The following is a 15,763-nucleotide window of genomic DNA, read 5'->3' as shown; positions in this document are numbered from 1 at the left end:
TATACATAAAAGTATATTTAACAATGAATCAAATGATAGAAAAAGAATTAATAATTAATTAAATTTTTTGAATAAGACAAATGGTCAAACATGTTTGAAAAAGTCAATGGCGTCAAATATTTAGAGACGGAGGGAGTATATGTTTATAAATAACTATTGTACGAATTGACTATAGATGATTTGAAGCTACTAAACTTGCTCTTATCCATTTTCTCCTGGTATCCAACCGGATTGGGATCCTCAGACGTGACGTCAGAGGGACGTGGTCGCTGATAGGTGGGCCCGTTTCAGTGACCACGTCAGAGGAACCGCTTCCTATACAACCCTATCGGGTCAAGTCATCTCGATCCAGGTCATAAATTAATTACACGCCGGAATCAATGAGATACCACCGTTAGCCAGGCATGCAGTCAGCCCGGCCCCTCGATCTCAGTCATCACGCATGAATGCTTCGATAATTCAGCCAGCAGAAGAGAATACTATGGTTCAACTTCCCTGAGCTTAGTGTGTGTATATATGCTTTATACGTGGACACCGCTAGCGATGAAAGCTTTTTCCACCTCGACAATGGCCGCCGCCTCAAATGTGCCCCCGTCGTCTTCCACAAGCAGCAGCTCACCACACAACACCACATCCACGCACTCCACTGAGCTGGTCAAGGGTACGCACCGGTTCACCGTCGCCGGATTCAGCCTGCAGAAGAGAAACGGCGCCGGACACTTCGCCAAATCAGGCTCCTTCGATGTCGGCGGGTACAGTTGGGCGGTCATGTTCTACGCTGCCGGCGAGAAGGAGGAAGATCAAGGACATGTGTCCGTGTTCCTCGAGCTGCAAAGCACCGGCGTAGAGAAAGTTACGGTGAAGTACACATTCAACATCAGTGGCAGCTCGTTGCTGTCGGCAGGGTGGGGTGATTTCAAGCCTAGCAGCAAATGTCGTTTGGGGTTCAACAAATTCATGGAGATCGAAACCGTGGAGGATGTGTACCTGATGAACGACTGCGTGACGATTCACTGCGCCGTCGAGGTTGTCAGGGAGAAGAAGGCCAGAGCAACCGTGAGCCGCCGCATCGCGGTGCCGCCGCCGGCCATCTGCCGTCATCTCGAGCAGCTGCTGGAGAGCAAGAAAGGCTCGGACCTTACGGTCCAGGTCGGAGAGAGTAAGTACGACGTGCACAGGGCGGTGCTCGCGGCCCGGTCGCCGGTGTTCCGCGCCCAGTTCTTCGGGCCAATGGCGGCGGCGAACAGGCGCGCCAGCGGCGGCGGCGGCAGGTGCGTGCGCGTCCATGACATGAGACCGGCGGCGTTCGAGGCCGTGCTCCACTTCGTCTACACGGACACGTTGCCGCCGGTTAAGGAGGAAGAGGGCTTCCTGACGAACAACTCCGCGAGCCGCCGCCACCTCGTCAATCTCAGGGACGCGGCCGCCGGATGCTCGAAGGGAGAGGTGAGGGTGATGGTCCGCGAGTGGCTGGCGGCGGCGGACCGGTTCGGCCTGGAGAGGATGCGGCTGCTGTGCGAGGACGCGCTGTGCGAGAGCATAGGCGTGGCGAACGCGGCGGCGACGCTGCGGCTGGCGGACCGGCACCACTGCGCGCTGCTCAGGGCGTTGTGCATGGAGTACATCGCCTCGCCCGGCATGTTGGCGGCCGTGATGGCAACAAAGGGGTTCAAGGAGCTCAAGGTGGCATGTCCCTCTCTTCTCATCGAGATCCTGGAGAAGGTTGGATGCTGCCGTTCGGAATAAACGCCTGAACGATGCTCTCCCTGTTTGTTTACTTTCCTTTGGAGTAATTTTACGATGCTCTCTATTCGTAATCGGAATTGCTATATGTCTGGCGACAGATTTTTGAGTCCCATATCTTGCAGATTGATTTATGTATGTTGGATGGTGTCAAGATTCGTGTTGCATTCATGCCGACTCCATCATAATCGATTTGAGCCGTGTTTTCCAATGCTAATTTGTTTATGATCCCACGCGTACTAATTACATCGTATTTACACTGTAATTATATATGTAATTTTAGTGTATTTACGATGTAAGTCTAAAAATTACATATGTATTTTTAGTGTATTTACGATATAAGTATAAAATCTACTTGAACCCATTTGAGCCCACGTGAGTTTCAGATTATCTACGTGACCCGTTTGTTTGTTGCTTTGTATTTTGTTTGTGTATATTAATGTCATCTGTTAGATGTTCATCCAAAGAGTAAGAAATCTGCATGATAGTAGACTAAAAAAATTCTGTCACAATATATAGGCAGTCCCTCCTTCGTTCTAGTCGTTTAATGCTCGATCCCTACGCGGCCTACGCTATCACCTTGCGTTCCCCATCGAGGACGCCGTCACGGTTGCCTGCTCGCCGCCCCGTTCCGACAATGGCGCCCTACTCCGGCCACTATTTGTTGGCGATCCGTGCCAGACCATTGACGTGGCGAACGCGGCGGGCCGGCGGTGACGCTGCGGCTGGGCGACCGGCGCAATTGCCCGCAGCTCAAGGCCTGCATGGAGTACATCTCCTCGTCTGGCGTGCTGGCCACTGTGTGGCGGCAACCCGTAAGCTGCAGCTAGGAACAAACGGTACTTGAATCTCCAACCATTTTTTTAAACTATCATTTTCTCCGTACAACATTGAAATGTTTATGAATTTTTTTTGAAGATCTAAGACATGTTTTTATGTGTAAGGGCATGTTGTTTAGTGGTTACAGTGACCTGAGTAGCACTTTAAGGTCCTGAGTTCAAATTTCCATATGAGCCAATTTTTGATTGGACTGTTTACGGGACTAAGTTTCCAATTTAAATGGCTGCATGTATCTGGATGGATGTAGAGGCCGGGTAAAAATTACCCTTCTCTAACAAAAATGCATGTGCGGCTATGGGGCAGCGAATGCCGCTTCCTGGTGAGACTCGCACGGCACAGTGGAGGTTCTCAATTTAGATTGGGTTGTTTTACGGGGCTAAGTTTCCAATTTAAATGATTGCATGTACCCGGTTAGATGTAGAGGCCAAGTAAAAATATCCTTCTCTTAAAAAAAATACCCGTGCGGCTACAGGACAACGATGCCGCTTCCCGGTGAGATTCGCACGACACGGTGGAGGTCCCCCAGTGGTTTAGGGCTCATAATCCGGTAAGTTACCCAAATTAAAAAGCTTACTGGTTTGATTTGGGAAATTAGGGTTTTCTCGATTTTGGAGATTTTGAGAAATTTCAATCTAGTTTATTCCGTCTTCCCTAATTCCTTTACTTCTTCTACTGCTAGCTGAGCTTAATTGATGACAGTCTTAGTTAGCATAGTAGAACGACGTAGAACGACGATAAACCTTAACTGAAAATAATTTGCATTATGCCGAACGAGTTAAATGGGGATTTTCGATATGACTTGACCAATCCTCCCCTCTAATTTCTAACCAAAACCTTATTAAGCAAAATTTGTTGAACATGTAAACAAATTAAACACGAACAAAATTAAATCAGCCCTAGTATTAAACTTATTGACTTCAATTGATAATGGTTTTCATCAAGCCGTAGAATAATGAATTTAATTGAGGGCTAAATGGTTTCTGTCATGGTTACGGTTAAGGCATACCTAATATTTTATGACTTACGGAATATACAAGACTGGCATACCATATGATATATTTCCATATGATATATTTCCATATGCGGTAAGGAAGTATACAAGATATTATGGAAAGTATCCTCACAGGCTGGTGATTAACAGAGTCCTAATCGGAGAGAATTGGGTTGATTCTATATCGTGCAGGGTTCATTGTCTCCAAGATCTATTGGAGACTAAGGCAACACATGATATAAAAGGCACACCTCCCGGGGGGGGGGGGGTTTCAGATCATCGAACTATAGTGCTAGCACACCCACCATAGGTTACGCACGTACGTAGCATTTTTATTACCATCGCACCTACGAAGCGGTTCATGACCTCCTCTCCAGTTTGTCAACTCCAATATTGCCCTCCACGCCGAGACCGACCGCCTCCACTTTCATGCCAGTGCCCCTAGACCTCGTCCTCCTCAGCCTCGCCGTCTCCCTTTCCTTTTTCTCACACATAACAAACTACACCTGGCTCCATCCTTGTAGACCTTAGTGATTCCGATGACCCCCATGCCCTCACTAGCCTCCACACTCTCTCATGCTCAAAACGGTGTAGGAAGAGAGAAAGATGATAGGGGATATCGTTGGCGTTGGTGATGATGATCGAGGAGTCGAGGGAGGGAGGAGGAGGAGGACATGGATTGGTCCTCCAGCTATTGGGCTGGAGAAGTTGATGGAGGGAGGAGGACGGAGCCATGCTCAGTAGAAAAGAAAAATACATAAGTGAGGGAAGAAGCGGATCCGGGAGAAGATAGATATGAGGATAACATTTTTTTTATCCTGTCTCCGACGGGATCCCATGTTCTAGTTTTTTCTATATATGTTTTTAGATTTAGTTGCACAAAACTCTAGGCATTGTGATTCAGGATGCACAAAACCATTGGGATTTTGGCATGTGGTACTAGTATTTTACAAAGGAAAAAGTCCATATACCCTCTAAACTTTGGATGTAAGCCCATTTAGCACCATAAACCTTTTAACCGGACATCAAACCCCCTAAACTTTTTAATACCGTTTGTATTACACCCAAATTGATTTTGAACGGTGGTTTTGCACATTTGGACGCTTGGTTTCAAATAACTAATATAGCATATTTACATATCATCAATCGTGGGTCCTCAATTTATGATCTTAATGATGTCATACTACTTGTATTACATTGGTATTCGTTTGTAAGTGAGAGAGAACATGGGGGTAAAAAGAAATATTTAAGTGCAGGTCTTATTGTATATATATCTAATGCGTATGCCTCGTAGTCAACACATCTAATGTTTACACAAATTAGATAAAAACCACAATGCAAAACCACCTTAGAGGTTATTTGAATGGTATTGTGAAGTTTAGGGGATTAGATGTCTAGTTTCAAAGTTCAGGGTATCGGATGGACTTCGAATCAAAGTTTATAGGGTTATCTGGACTTTTTCTTTTTAAAAGTAAAATCATAGGGGTTGTGACATATGATAGTACATAACACCGGGTATTATTACGGTTTTGACACATGATAGTCCATAACACCGGGTATTATTACATTAGTATTTCTTAAAAACACACAATTATTGAGAACAACTACGTGAAAGTATCTTTTTAGATGAATCTACTAGTATCATTTATTTTTCAGATACAAAATCATAATATTTTTTTCTTATATTAGTGAGTAATGATCTTGAAATTTGACCTAACGATTGCGAATATAGAGGAATTAATAGAGGAATTAATTCAGGGTAGGAAGGATTGCCTTAACCTATTATTATCAGTTTCCTTCCATTTGTCTGTCATGACATTTTGGTTTATAGCAACCCTATTCACCATACAACTATTTCCAATTGTATATGCTATCACCAGTATTTCACTGAACCAGCTGATTTGACTATGGATCTATTCCTCTATATCATAAGTAGATGATACGCATATGCTATATAATATTGTTCATCATCTCTCTCTTTATCTCTCATCTATTTTTCTTCATGGTTCTTGCATCGACTTTCTTGTGCAGAAACGCACAGCGTCAGCAACCGTGAGGAAAATATTGTTACTCCCTATGTGCTCGTTGAGCTTGGATGACAAGAGCTTTTCCATGACGATGGATCCAGGATTTGCTAGGATGAGCTGCCAAATACACAATATTTCCATATTAATCATCGGTGCATTAAAATTGTAGGTTTTGAACAATGAGTTGTGAAACAAAATTGCCAGTGTACATTCTTTTCTTAAGCAATTGTTAACTGGTATTTTTATTCTTGATCTCTTCATATGATGTTTTTGAGACTACTCTGAATGTATTATATCTTAAGTATTTGGTATCAGTGGAAGATATAATTTTAGTTTCAGAGTACGTACCTGAATGTCTCTCTTCTTAAGATTCTTGTATAGATCTTCTAGAGCATGGATGCCACTTGTATCGATATCTATGACCGCTGCAAAAAGTATTAAGATTTGTATCAGCTCAATAAGTGATAAACTTAATTTATGAATTATGATACGAGACCACTAAATCACTAAAACTTACGGGACATCTCTATGATCAAGAAATTGATTTTAGACTGTCCCTCTGCTTTGGCTTTCTCTTCTTCCTCCGTCAACCACCTAAGAGTTCTGAAATGGACCAGATAAATGTCATGAGGCTATATGTTCATTTGCATTTCATTATATCTCAATTCTAAATGCAAAACTGAATAAATATATGTAGACTATACCTCTCCCGGACATAGTTTGAGTTGGAGAAGTAGATAGCAGAATCAACCCTCACTATTACAACCCCAGGAATATGTCTTGCTTCTGGATACTGATCAGTGTTCCTGTATATTGTGGTGCCTGGAAGGTTTCCCAGAAGTACAGTCCTTGGCCTTGTTACTTGAAGAAGAATTTTAGCAAATGAAATCGATACCTGTTAACGTCACAGAAATTAGGTGAATTTTCACTTATCTATATGCCTTTGGAAAAGAACTTGGCAAGTTGGCAGTCAAATCAAAGATTTAGTGCTTACAGCTATTAAAAGACCTATCTCAACAGATGCGAAGACCACACCAAAGAATGCTCCCATGCAAGAAATGAAATCCATTTTGTCAACTTTCCAAATGAGAATTACTGCTTCGTAGTCCACAAGGCCGATCACCGCAGAAATGATTATCGACCCGAGGATCGCATTTGGTGTGTACTTGAAGAGTGGTGTGATGACCAACAAGGTCAGGAGCACAACTGCTGACATAATGATATTGGACACTGGTGTTTGGCAGCCAGCCATGAAATTGACTGCGGAACGAGAGAAAGAACCTGATACAAACCAAATCAGCAGGTTTCAGCACTGCATTTTCAGATTATGTACCATCAGGTCATTGACCCTGATAAATTGATATAGTTACCTGTTGCAATATAACAAGATGTCATTGACCCTGCTATGTTCATAGTTCCAAGTGCTACCATCTCCTTGTTTCCATCTAATTGATAGTCCTTCAGAGCAGCAAACGTCCTCCCAATTGCCACAGCTTCCTGATAAGTCACCCACACAAATATTAAGGTCACATCTGAGAAGACGCGTTGCATGGGAAAGGGCACGGTTTATATTGAATACCTTACCGTTAAACCGATCATGGCGGAAATGACACCGATCTTGAAACCTTTTGCAACAAATGGACCAGTGAAATAAATTTTGTGGACTGATGATGGGTTTATGCCCTTTTTGATGTGGTTAACCTGTGATGACCAAATACCAGCAAAATTTTCATCCATGAAAAGCATGATGAGGTGTATATGAACTAAGCCTCAACTGTATTGACTTGAGTACTTACAATCTGAACACCTTGCTTGTCAGCACGAGTAATGAACACAAAAAGGGTTGCCAAAATAACTGAAGTTATAGGAGCAATAGCTGGCACCCAGAAGAACTTCCTATTCTTCTTTCCCTGTCAATCAAAATTTACTAGAATGTGAGACAGATTCTCTAGTTAGTAAAGAACTAAAGATCAATGGTGAAAATCTATGAATATAGGAGATGCTCACAATGTACTTGGCAAGCAGAAGGAATGCAAGGAAAGTTATGCCAATCACAATAGTTTGCCAATTCCACTGCATATGGAGCATAACTCCTTGTCAGTCTCATTATAGAATTCAGTATATAAAACCAAATGGTTAATTTCTTTAGGATCAACAAGATAAGTACCCCGTGATGAGCTGAAGTCCAAACAGAGCGCATAACAGAAATTATATCGGTTTTCTTTGTAAAGCTCTTGATGCCCAACACATATTTTAGCTGCTGAAGGGCAATAGTAATGGCTGCTCCTCCCATAAACCCAACAATTGCAGCATGTGACAAGAACTCGATGAGGAATCCTAGCCTGAAATTACATCAACTCTTACATTAGTGTATCCACAGTTTCTGAGAGCTTCCCGTAGATGTTTGTGTATACCTTAAAAATCCTAGGGCTGCTTGAGTGATACCAGCAAAGAAGGTAGCCGTGAAAGCAAGGCGCAGATATTCCTCCTTGTTTTTGACAGGGTCGACTTCATTCTGTAAAAGTGAACCTATTAAAAGCGAAACCACTGCAACCGGACCGATTGCAATATCCTTTGAGCTGCCCATTGCAGCATATATCAATGGGGGAACAAAGCTGGAGTCTGAAACCAAATAAACATAATGCCAGTTAAGGCATAGAACATTCAAAATTTTCATTTCAAAGCACTACAACAGCTGTAATGGGAGAACTTACATAGTCCATATTGTGCATCCAAGTTAGCAAGCTTCGAATACCCGATATCCTATTAGAGTAAAAACAATCAATGTCAGGCACAGTTTTAAGTACAAGTAAAATCATCGGTAGACTAGTCCCAGTTGATACCTGGGGAATGCAGAGACTTGCAATGGTCAATCCAGCAATTAAATCACCTTTGAACTTTCTTAAGTTGTAGCACCTGCCCCACTCAAAGATTGGGAACAGGAACTGCAGCGCCATCATGAACTTTGCCGATCCAGATTGGTCCTTGTACTGGCGTAATGGGTTGTCATGGAAGAAAGTCTCTCTCAATGTGTCTCTAAACTCTCTCGCAAAGTTCTTTTGAGGAGGACACCTGACCTTGTACACACGCGGTTCTTCAGATGATCCATAGGAGGGAAGCTGTGTGGTGGTGCTGACTTCATTTGCTGTTGACTCATCATGCTGATGAACCATATCTGATTACTGAATTAACTTTTAACTGATCTGGGAAAACCGTGGAATTAACATTAGCTACAGAAGAAACTATGGAAGCTATAGGTGAAAGTACTCCTAAATTGCAACAATGCACCAGGGCAAACCACACTAATTAAGGAGCGGTATGCCGATATACTTCCAAATAAAAGGTCAATAAAATAAATTGCAAAATACTAAGGAAGAGTATTTACTTGGAAGCAATGGATGCAACAACAATAAATTAAACAAAGTTGGTTAATCCCGCAGTTCCCAACTGAATCCTTGTACACCATCAGAAAGAAAATAAATTTTATGCTGATAAATCTTTGGGTCAGATGACAAAATATGGAATAGTGATAAATGCTTTCAGTTTCAGACAAAACACTGTCAAGGGTGGTGTGGCTGTTCGGTGAAACTCCGATATAGAAAAACAACCATCTTTTTATCTCAATTGCCAGCTATTAATTTTAGTATTATTTATCTGTCCAATATATTGCAGGGAGAGACATCAATTGGCTGTTATGTTCAGTGTGAACATGGACAATATGCTGGAGTGCCACTTCAGATAAACTCAAGACTCTCGTTTTCAGTCTGAAAAGGCCAAGCAGGTTTGTTCAGACCGCAATAATTGGGAAAGTTGAACAATTCTATTGAAATCCTGAACCAGTCCTAACAAATCAGCAACTGGTAAGACAACAACATTGATCCAACTTTGTCTAACTTATATGAAAGGGCGTATTTTGCCAGATGTGATTCCTTATAACATACATCTATGAAATTCTCCAAGCAGAGAAGATTGACAGAGGCAACTGTTCCTGTTGCAATCCCTCAGGACTGATCTGTTACTACACAATTATCAATTGCACAGACAGTCAGACTTCTACTTGTCTGAGTAGGTCCAGCAATACTAATCACATTTTTCTCACGTATGTGTTGTACTATTTGCTCAGCAGGATGAGTTTTGATATAGAATCCAGAACACCTGAACATTTCATCACAGCTTACACTATGCAACTCAATTGTCGATTGATATATATTTCTTTTGTCAGATGCAATTAAATTATTTTGCCGGAATGACCGAAGGAGGTCATTCGATGCAATTAAATTATATCGGACACTAGCATAGAAGCATATCAAATAATGCAGGGAGTTTCTGCTTTCTCTTGGTTGGAAGACAGGGGATAAAATAGTACTAACTTTCGAAATGACAAAATTAGTGGCAACAATATTAGACAACCCAAATTTAACAGCAGCAAAACAGCACAAATTAAAGAGTAGAAATTTGCACCCAAACATTCTAAACCACCAATAATATAGCCGAACATCCAAGAACTCCTCCCCAACACAAACAACAGAAGCACACACGAAACGATTGTTGCGCATTCATTCACCACGCATGCATGCAGGTAATCAAGAACAGCTAAATTCAGGCAAGAAATTTCTAACCGGTCGTCCAGGCGCCGCCCTGTCCGGGTTCCCGTTCCCCAGGTAGCCGGCAATGGCGAATCGAGCTTCAATCGCAGAAGGCAGAGCGCCACATCCTCCCCCTTCGCTTCACGCCAAGAAACGCAGGCGTTAGAATCAAGGAGGAAGATGAGCACCAACACATCATGGCGACCATTTCGAAGACCTCACCTACCGAGGAAAATCAGAAGAGAAATCAATCAAAGAATCAAACTCAACTCGTCGCCGTCCCAACGGAGGAGGAGTTGGAGGAGGAAGAAGAAGAAGAAGCAGAGCGAGCGGCAGCAATGGCGGATTCTGCTCCACCCCCAATTATACGCACGCACGAGCACGAACACACAAGAGTCGGTCGCACAGATTACAAATAGACGTGGCGCCATTATGACGCAGTGAGGATCAGATACGCCACGTGGAGGGCCCGTTGACCGGCTACAGTGAGGCTGCGGGTGGGGCCGGGGGCAGTGCGGTCAACGGCGCGGGTGGTGGTAGTACGAGCGGTGGTGAGTGAAGAATGGAAAGTGGTGAATTGACTGTGGAATAGTCGGCAGTTTCTCTGCTCGGGGTTCATGGGGATGAGAAGCCGTCCCTGTTCATCTGAACCTGGTGGGACATCGTAGGTCTGTTTGGTTGATGGTCATTAGGTACCACACTTTGTTATATTTAACTTAGACAGTTTTGATTAACTTTATTATGCGTTTGGTTCATGGTTACACTTATGATAAAATCTTTCTTCTAACACTTTAACCTCACACATTATTGTTTAAAAAAGCGTGGTGGGTTGTGGCTTGCTAGTAAAAGTGTGATGTCAAATTTGTTCGTATAATCTGAAGCAAGCTTGTTAGAAAATTATGATAACCTTGGACAATGTTGATCTATGAACCAAATAGATACCATGATAACAGTAGACAGTGTTGATATACGAATCAAACAATCTCTATATCCCGGATGGATGGGGAGAGAGAGCCTCCTGCTTCTGGCATATTTTTGCTGGGGAGGTGTCTTATTTCAATCACTTTTCTCATTCTTTTATGACAATCTAATTATTCTCGTTGTTTTTTCTTAAGTATAAAATGTTAAACAACATGTTTACACATATGAAAATTATTACAAAATTACATGAATTAAGTTTGCAATTCATAAGATTTACAAAATTACATAGACAATATTAGAACTTAGATAAAAATAAAGTAAAGCCATACAAAACAAAATGATTATAGTTAAATAGAAATAAGAACTGTACATGCATACTACTTCAAAAATTTAGGCTTAGTATGTGCAATTTTGGGTGACTAAATATTTATAAATTTTATGGCGCCTGTAATCTTGCGATGCTTCGTACCATTAAAGTGCAACTCTTAGATTATCGTGGACACGTTACTGAAACAACTAACAAATGTTTGTTTAAAATAAAAATTATATAGGATTTGTCAGGATCACCTTTTCAAATACTATTTTTCATTTTTTAATATTATTTTTGTGTGTCCTTAGCTGTTAATCACCATCTGTATGGTTGTATATCAGGGCAGCTTACTGTTTCACAAGAATTAGTTTATTCTCCAAAAAATATCTAAATTTTCTTCAGTTCAATCCAATCCATTTATCCAAAGAAGGCATCACATATAGATACTTTCAAATTGTGTGAAATTAAAAGAAAAGAACAACAATTTGAAGAAATTTGAATATTTTATATAGATAAAATCTTAGTAATCCAAGGACTACACGTTCACATCCAAATGTAACCCTTGATGGTACTACACACAAAAAGAAAAGGAACTCTCATATATATCCGTGGCCTTAATTCACTGCCACACCGCAGCGACGTGTTAAAACTGGTGGTACTTGGTTGGGTCGTAGTCATGAAACGCCCTGGTCGAGGGGTTACCAGATGAATAGGAATTGATCACGACATAAATATCGAGCAAAGATGACGACCGTAATGTCTTCTCTTGAGGGGGAAAAAAAAAGCATGCACCTTGGATTGAAAAACGGTGTGCAGATTTCTCACATGCGACCATATATATATCTGTGGTACAAATGTCATGTGTTATGCGGTAGATGGATGAGAATTCTAGCCTTCAACACGTATATATGTAAACACTTTATACTAGCACCCACATAAATCATAATATCAGTTATAAATTTCTAAATAGAGTTAAGGGAAATACTAAACTAAGAGTTATATATGAGTATATGAGTAGAAATTAATCAGCACTTACTCATTCCAAAATTTTAAACTATTTAATGAACATATACACCCACATGCATATATCATTTCCAATTAGCCTATCAAGTTCAATTGGGGATGTGTCCTATCACAACATTCTCTGTTTTTCTTTTCAAGTTAAAATCATATTGGTTTTATGTATTATTGCCAGAGACCGGGAATATAAAACATTTACATTATATAAAAGTATATTGCTTGTGATACAACAAATATTCTATATGATCGAGGTGGTTTTTCAAAAGAAAATCATGACTATCATTTTCTTCTTGTCAATCTAATTCACATCTTGAATTTGATTCATACATTTTACATGGCTGTAGAATGAGCCCTCCCCTGCGCATAGAACACAACCTTTTATTTCGAAACTAGGAAGGTAGCCCGCGCATTCGCGCGAGCATGCTTGTTATTTCATTTCGAAAACAGGTCTAACAAAATGAATTTAAATTAAAGTGAGATATTTCCCTTCTTATTTAAAGGGATGGTATTTCCCCTCTTAATTGAATTATTAAAGTGAGGTATTTCCCTTCTCAATCTTCTACCAGGGACTAATGATCCAAACAAGACCAAATCCAAATTAAACAGGTATTTCCCTTATTTATTTATGTCACCAAGATAATTCATATATAAATTAATATTCCACTTAAAAATATATCTAATAATTTTTATAGTAACAAATTATGGTGCATATAACCTTAAAAAAAAAGAGAATACAGAGGGGGAGGAGTAGATGTGGTGGTACGAACGTATTATACGTACCTGTGGGTCCAAGAGAAAAGGGTGATCGGATCGGTGGACTTAATTTAATGGTTAGTATTATTGGGTCTACAGTTTTAAATAAAAATAAACGGTTAGATATTTTTCTTTTTTCTCAAAATTTATTAGAATGCCACGTGGTGGTTTAGGACGTTTATAGGAATCCCACGTGGCGGCTTGAGAGCGTTTGTAGGAAGTTTAATGGGCTTTTAGTATATAATAAATTGCTAGAAAGCACGAGCATGTTCACTCGTGTTCCACCTCATGCTCTAACTCATATGTTCTTTTATCTTTCCCTTAAATTAAATGTTAGGAGAAAATAATATTGCTAGCTCCTTAAACCAACATACATGAGAAATCTGACTGACTGGCTTTAAGAGAGCTGGTTTTCTATAAGGACATCCTTAGTACCAATGTGCATAGCCTTCATTTTCTATCTACTTGGTGTTTGATGAGAAATAAAAATGAATATCCAGAATTCGCGAGGCTGAGGCTGAAACCGAATACCATTACCAATCAAAAGCAAAGATATTGGTGTTCCTGGTTTGGTATCCACATCCATCTCAACCACCTTAACGACGGTCTATCCATTTCCTTCCTCCTCGTGCTAATTAATTAGTTAACTCTCAAACTGTCCAAGCAGATTCATTCAACGATTTCGCTCAAAAAGGGGTGGCTTCAGAGTTCAGACAGTTCAGCGAACAGTGTCTAGTGTTCTGAAATTTTAAAACGCCTTGCCGGTTGCCACACTGTTAGTGCAAGTCGCCGGCGACGAAAGAAACGGTCCTGTTACGATGCCGGCCGGCTAATTTCGTCTCTGACGATATAGACAGCTCTTTGGACATTTGTGTGTGCCATGTAATGATCCATCTTTGTTCTAGAACTGATTGATGATTGACATTTAAACTAAATGTCAAAAAGGCCCTGCACCTAATTGATGATTGACATTTACTGATATGATCACCAAATACCATGTTCTAGAAGTGCAATTTCCTTGGCTGTTTTTAGCTTGAAGCTAACTATCTGAACTGGACAAACGAATCATGTGAGTAGTTGGCATTACATGTTTGACTAGACCTTGGAATTATCAGGCCGGAATGGATAGTCTGAGGAGTGATAGCCACATGACCGGTCATGGTCGTGTACACTCACTGACAGCATAAGAATTTTGTTGCCGTTTCACACCAAATTATGCTGCTGATTTCTGGCCTGTCGTCGTCGATCGACAGCAAGCGGTTCTAATTATGTGTTTAGATAGTTTTTAGCATGGTACAATAGCTAGTCTTTGCCTCAGCATATATACCTCAGATTGTCGCCGTCCTGCCCGCCCAGAATCTAAGTACTTGTTCAAATATCACCTGCGCAAAAAGAAAAATACTAGCTCAATTTTGTCTTTTTGTAATTAGTACTTAACTCCCTCCGTCCACAAAAGTTACACCTATTTCACATTTGAGTTTTTCCAAATAAGTTGTTCCTATTTGTAGTCTTTATATATTCAAAACTTAAATGAAAAGATAAATTAAATGTTTTATTAGAACCCAAGAGTAATCTAAATACTCATTGGTTGCATCCTTGCATTCACTCTTTGATTTTGTAACTTCCAAGATGATTTAATTTCTTCTTAGTCTTGGTGACAAAAGTAATAGGTGTAACTTTTGTGGATGAAGGGAGTACTTCACATTTGCTCTCTCCGTTCTAAAAAAACAAATCTAAAACTGTATGTAACACATTCTAATACAACGAATCTAGACAGAGATATATATGTCTAGATTTGTTGTAATATGATGTGTCACATCCACTAGTACTACGTTGGTTATTATATGACAGAGGGAGTACTATATAAGTAGGTGGCTAAGCTTTTTTTTATATATAAAGAAATTTGCATGATTGCCAACGTACATTTTGGCTGAAAATTACTTAGTGACGTGAGTTGCATGCGTGTAAGCGTGTTGAAAAGAGAGGCCGAGCTAGGTATTCTTAGGATCTTGCACTGATACACACAATCAGCACAATATTACTTATTCTTGGACTACTCTTTTGTATTTACTCGGTTGTTGGAAATGTACTGGGAAAATGACAATATTGTATATGGAGGTACATTTGTTTTGTTCACTGTAAGCTTCCTCAAAGTGTAGTTATCCTTGGACAAAAGCGTAGTTATCCTTGGATACGATAGATATGCAGCAAGTTGTTTACCCACAGCTCTTGTATGCTTAATTAAGTCACTAGTGCCTCTTATCATGCATGAAATTAAAAGCCTCTCATCAAACTCATGCATTATAAAAAGAACTTGGTATTCTCACAAATTCATATGGTTTTTACTAGTTACAAGCCCGTGCATTGTAACGGCATAGGACCAGCTGGTGAACGTGTTTCAATTTTTTCCTCTTCTCTTGTTTTTTTTTTCTATACTTTTTTTTTTCAGCGGTTGTTTTATATGTGGGATTGGGGCAGGAAGGAAAGAGGACAATTGTGCTTTTAAGATAATACTACCTCCATATTTTAATCTATGACGTCATTGATTTTTTATTTAACATTTGACCATTCA

At 40.5% G+C, this 15,763-nt stretch overlaps 2 protein-coding genes across 14 annotated transcripts; one reads left to right on the top strand and one right to left on the bottom strand.

Moving 5' to 3' along the window:
* The first annotated feature begins 398 nt into the window (after positions 1-398).
* Positions 399-1,952, top strand: LOC4345529 (BTB/POZ and MATH domain-containing protein 3). The gene has a single exon (XM_015794218.2). It carries the CDS (start codon positions 517-519, stop codon positions 1,744-1,746), a length of 1,230 nt encoding a protein of 409 aa, XP_015649704.2. The 5' UTR covers positions 399-516; the 3' UTR covers positions 1,747-1,952.
* Positions 1,953-5,327: 3,375 nt separating this feature from the next.
* On the bottom strand, positions 5,328-10,570 carry LOC4345528 (sulfate transporter 1.2). Of its 13 annotated transcripts, none has more exons than XM_066303564.1 (15): positions 10,221-10,570; positions 8,679-8,804; positions 8,445-8,591; positions 8,316-8,364; positions 8,016-8,223; positions 7,769-7,943; positions 7,609-7,674; positions 7,398-7,511; positions 7,186-7,302; positions 6,972-7,098; positions 6,596-6,882; positions 6,306-6,496; positions 6,119-6,204; positions 5,950-6,026; positions 5,328-5,718 (listed from the first exon to the last, which is right to left on the bottom strand). In XM_066303564.1, the coding sequence occupies exons 2-15, from the start codon at positions 8,772-8,774 to the stop codon at positions 5,575-5,577; spliced, it is 1,884 nt and encodes a 627-aa protein (XP_066159661.1). In that variant the 5' UTR covers positions 8,775-8,804; positions 10,221-10,570; the 3' UTR covers positions 5,328-5,574. The 13 variants fall into 13 exon arrangements, with proteins under 13 accessions (XP_066159661.1, XP_015650738.1, XP_015650744.1 ...); XM_015795252.3 differs by having other exon boundaries at positions 8,445-8,804; positions 10,221-10,326; positions 10,410-10,570; XM_015795258.3 differs by having other exon boundaries at positions 8,445-8,799; positions 10,221-10,326; positions 10,410-10,570.
* Between the last annotated feature and the right edge of the window lie 5,193 nt (positions 10,571-15,763).

This window comes from Oryza sativa, chromosome 8, assembly GCF_034140825.1.
Source record: "Oryza sativa Japonica Group chromosome 8, ASM3414082v1".
NCBI lineage: Eukaryota > Viridiplantae > Streptophyta > Magnoliopsida > Poales > Poaceae > Oryza > Oryza sativa.
The sequence above is the reverse complement of the archived record's forward strand: the minus strand, read 5'-3'. Positions and strand labels throughout refer to the sequence as shown.

Bases quoted from the DNA above. Each gene is read 5' to 3' on its own strand.
- LOC4345528 (XM_015795252.3), bottom strand. From the start codon at position 8,774: ATGGTTCATCAGCATGATGAGTCAACAGCAAATGAAGTCAGCACCACC. The intron at 6,205-6,305 runs GTATAGTCTACA...GGTCCATTTCAG, and splicing joins TCAAACTATGTCCGGGAGAG to AACTCTTAGGTGGTTGACGG. The intron at 6,027-6,118 runs GTAAGTTTTAGT...TACTTTTTGCAG, and splicing joins CTTGATCATAGAGATGTCCC to CGGTCATAGATATCGATACA.
- LOC4345529 (XM_015794218.2), top strand. From the start codon at position 517: ATGCTTTATACGTGGACACCGCTAGCGATGAAAGCTTTTTCCACCTCG.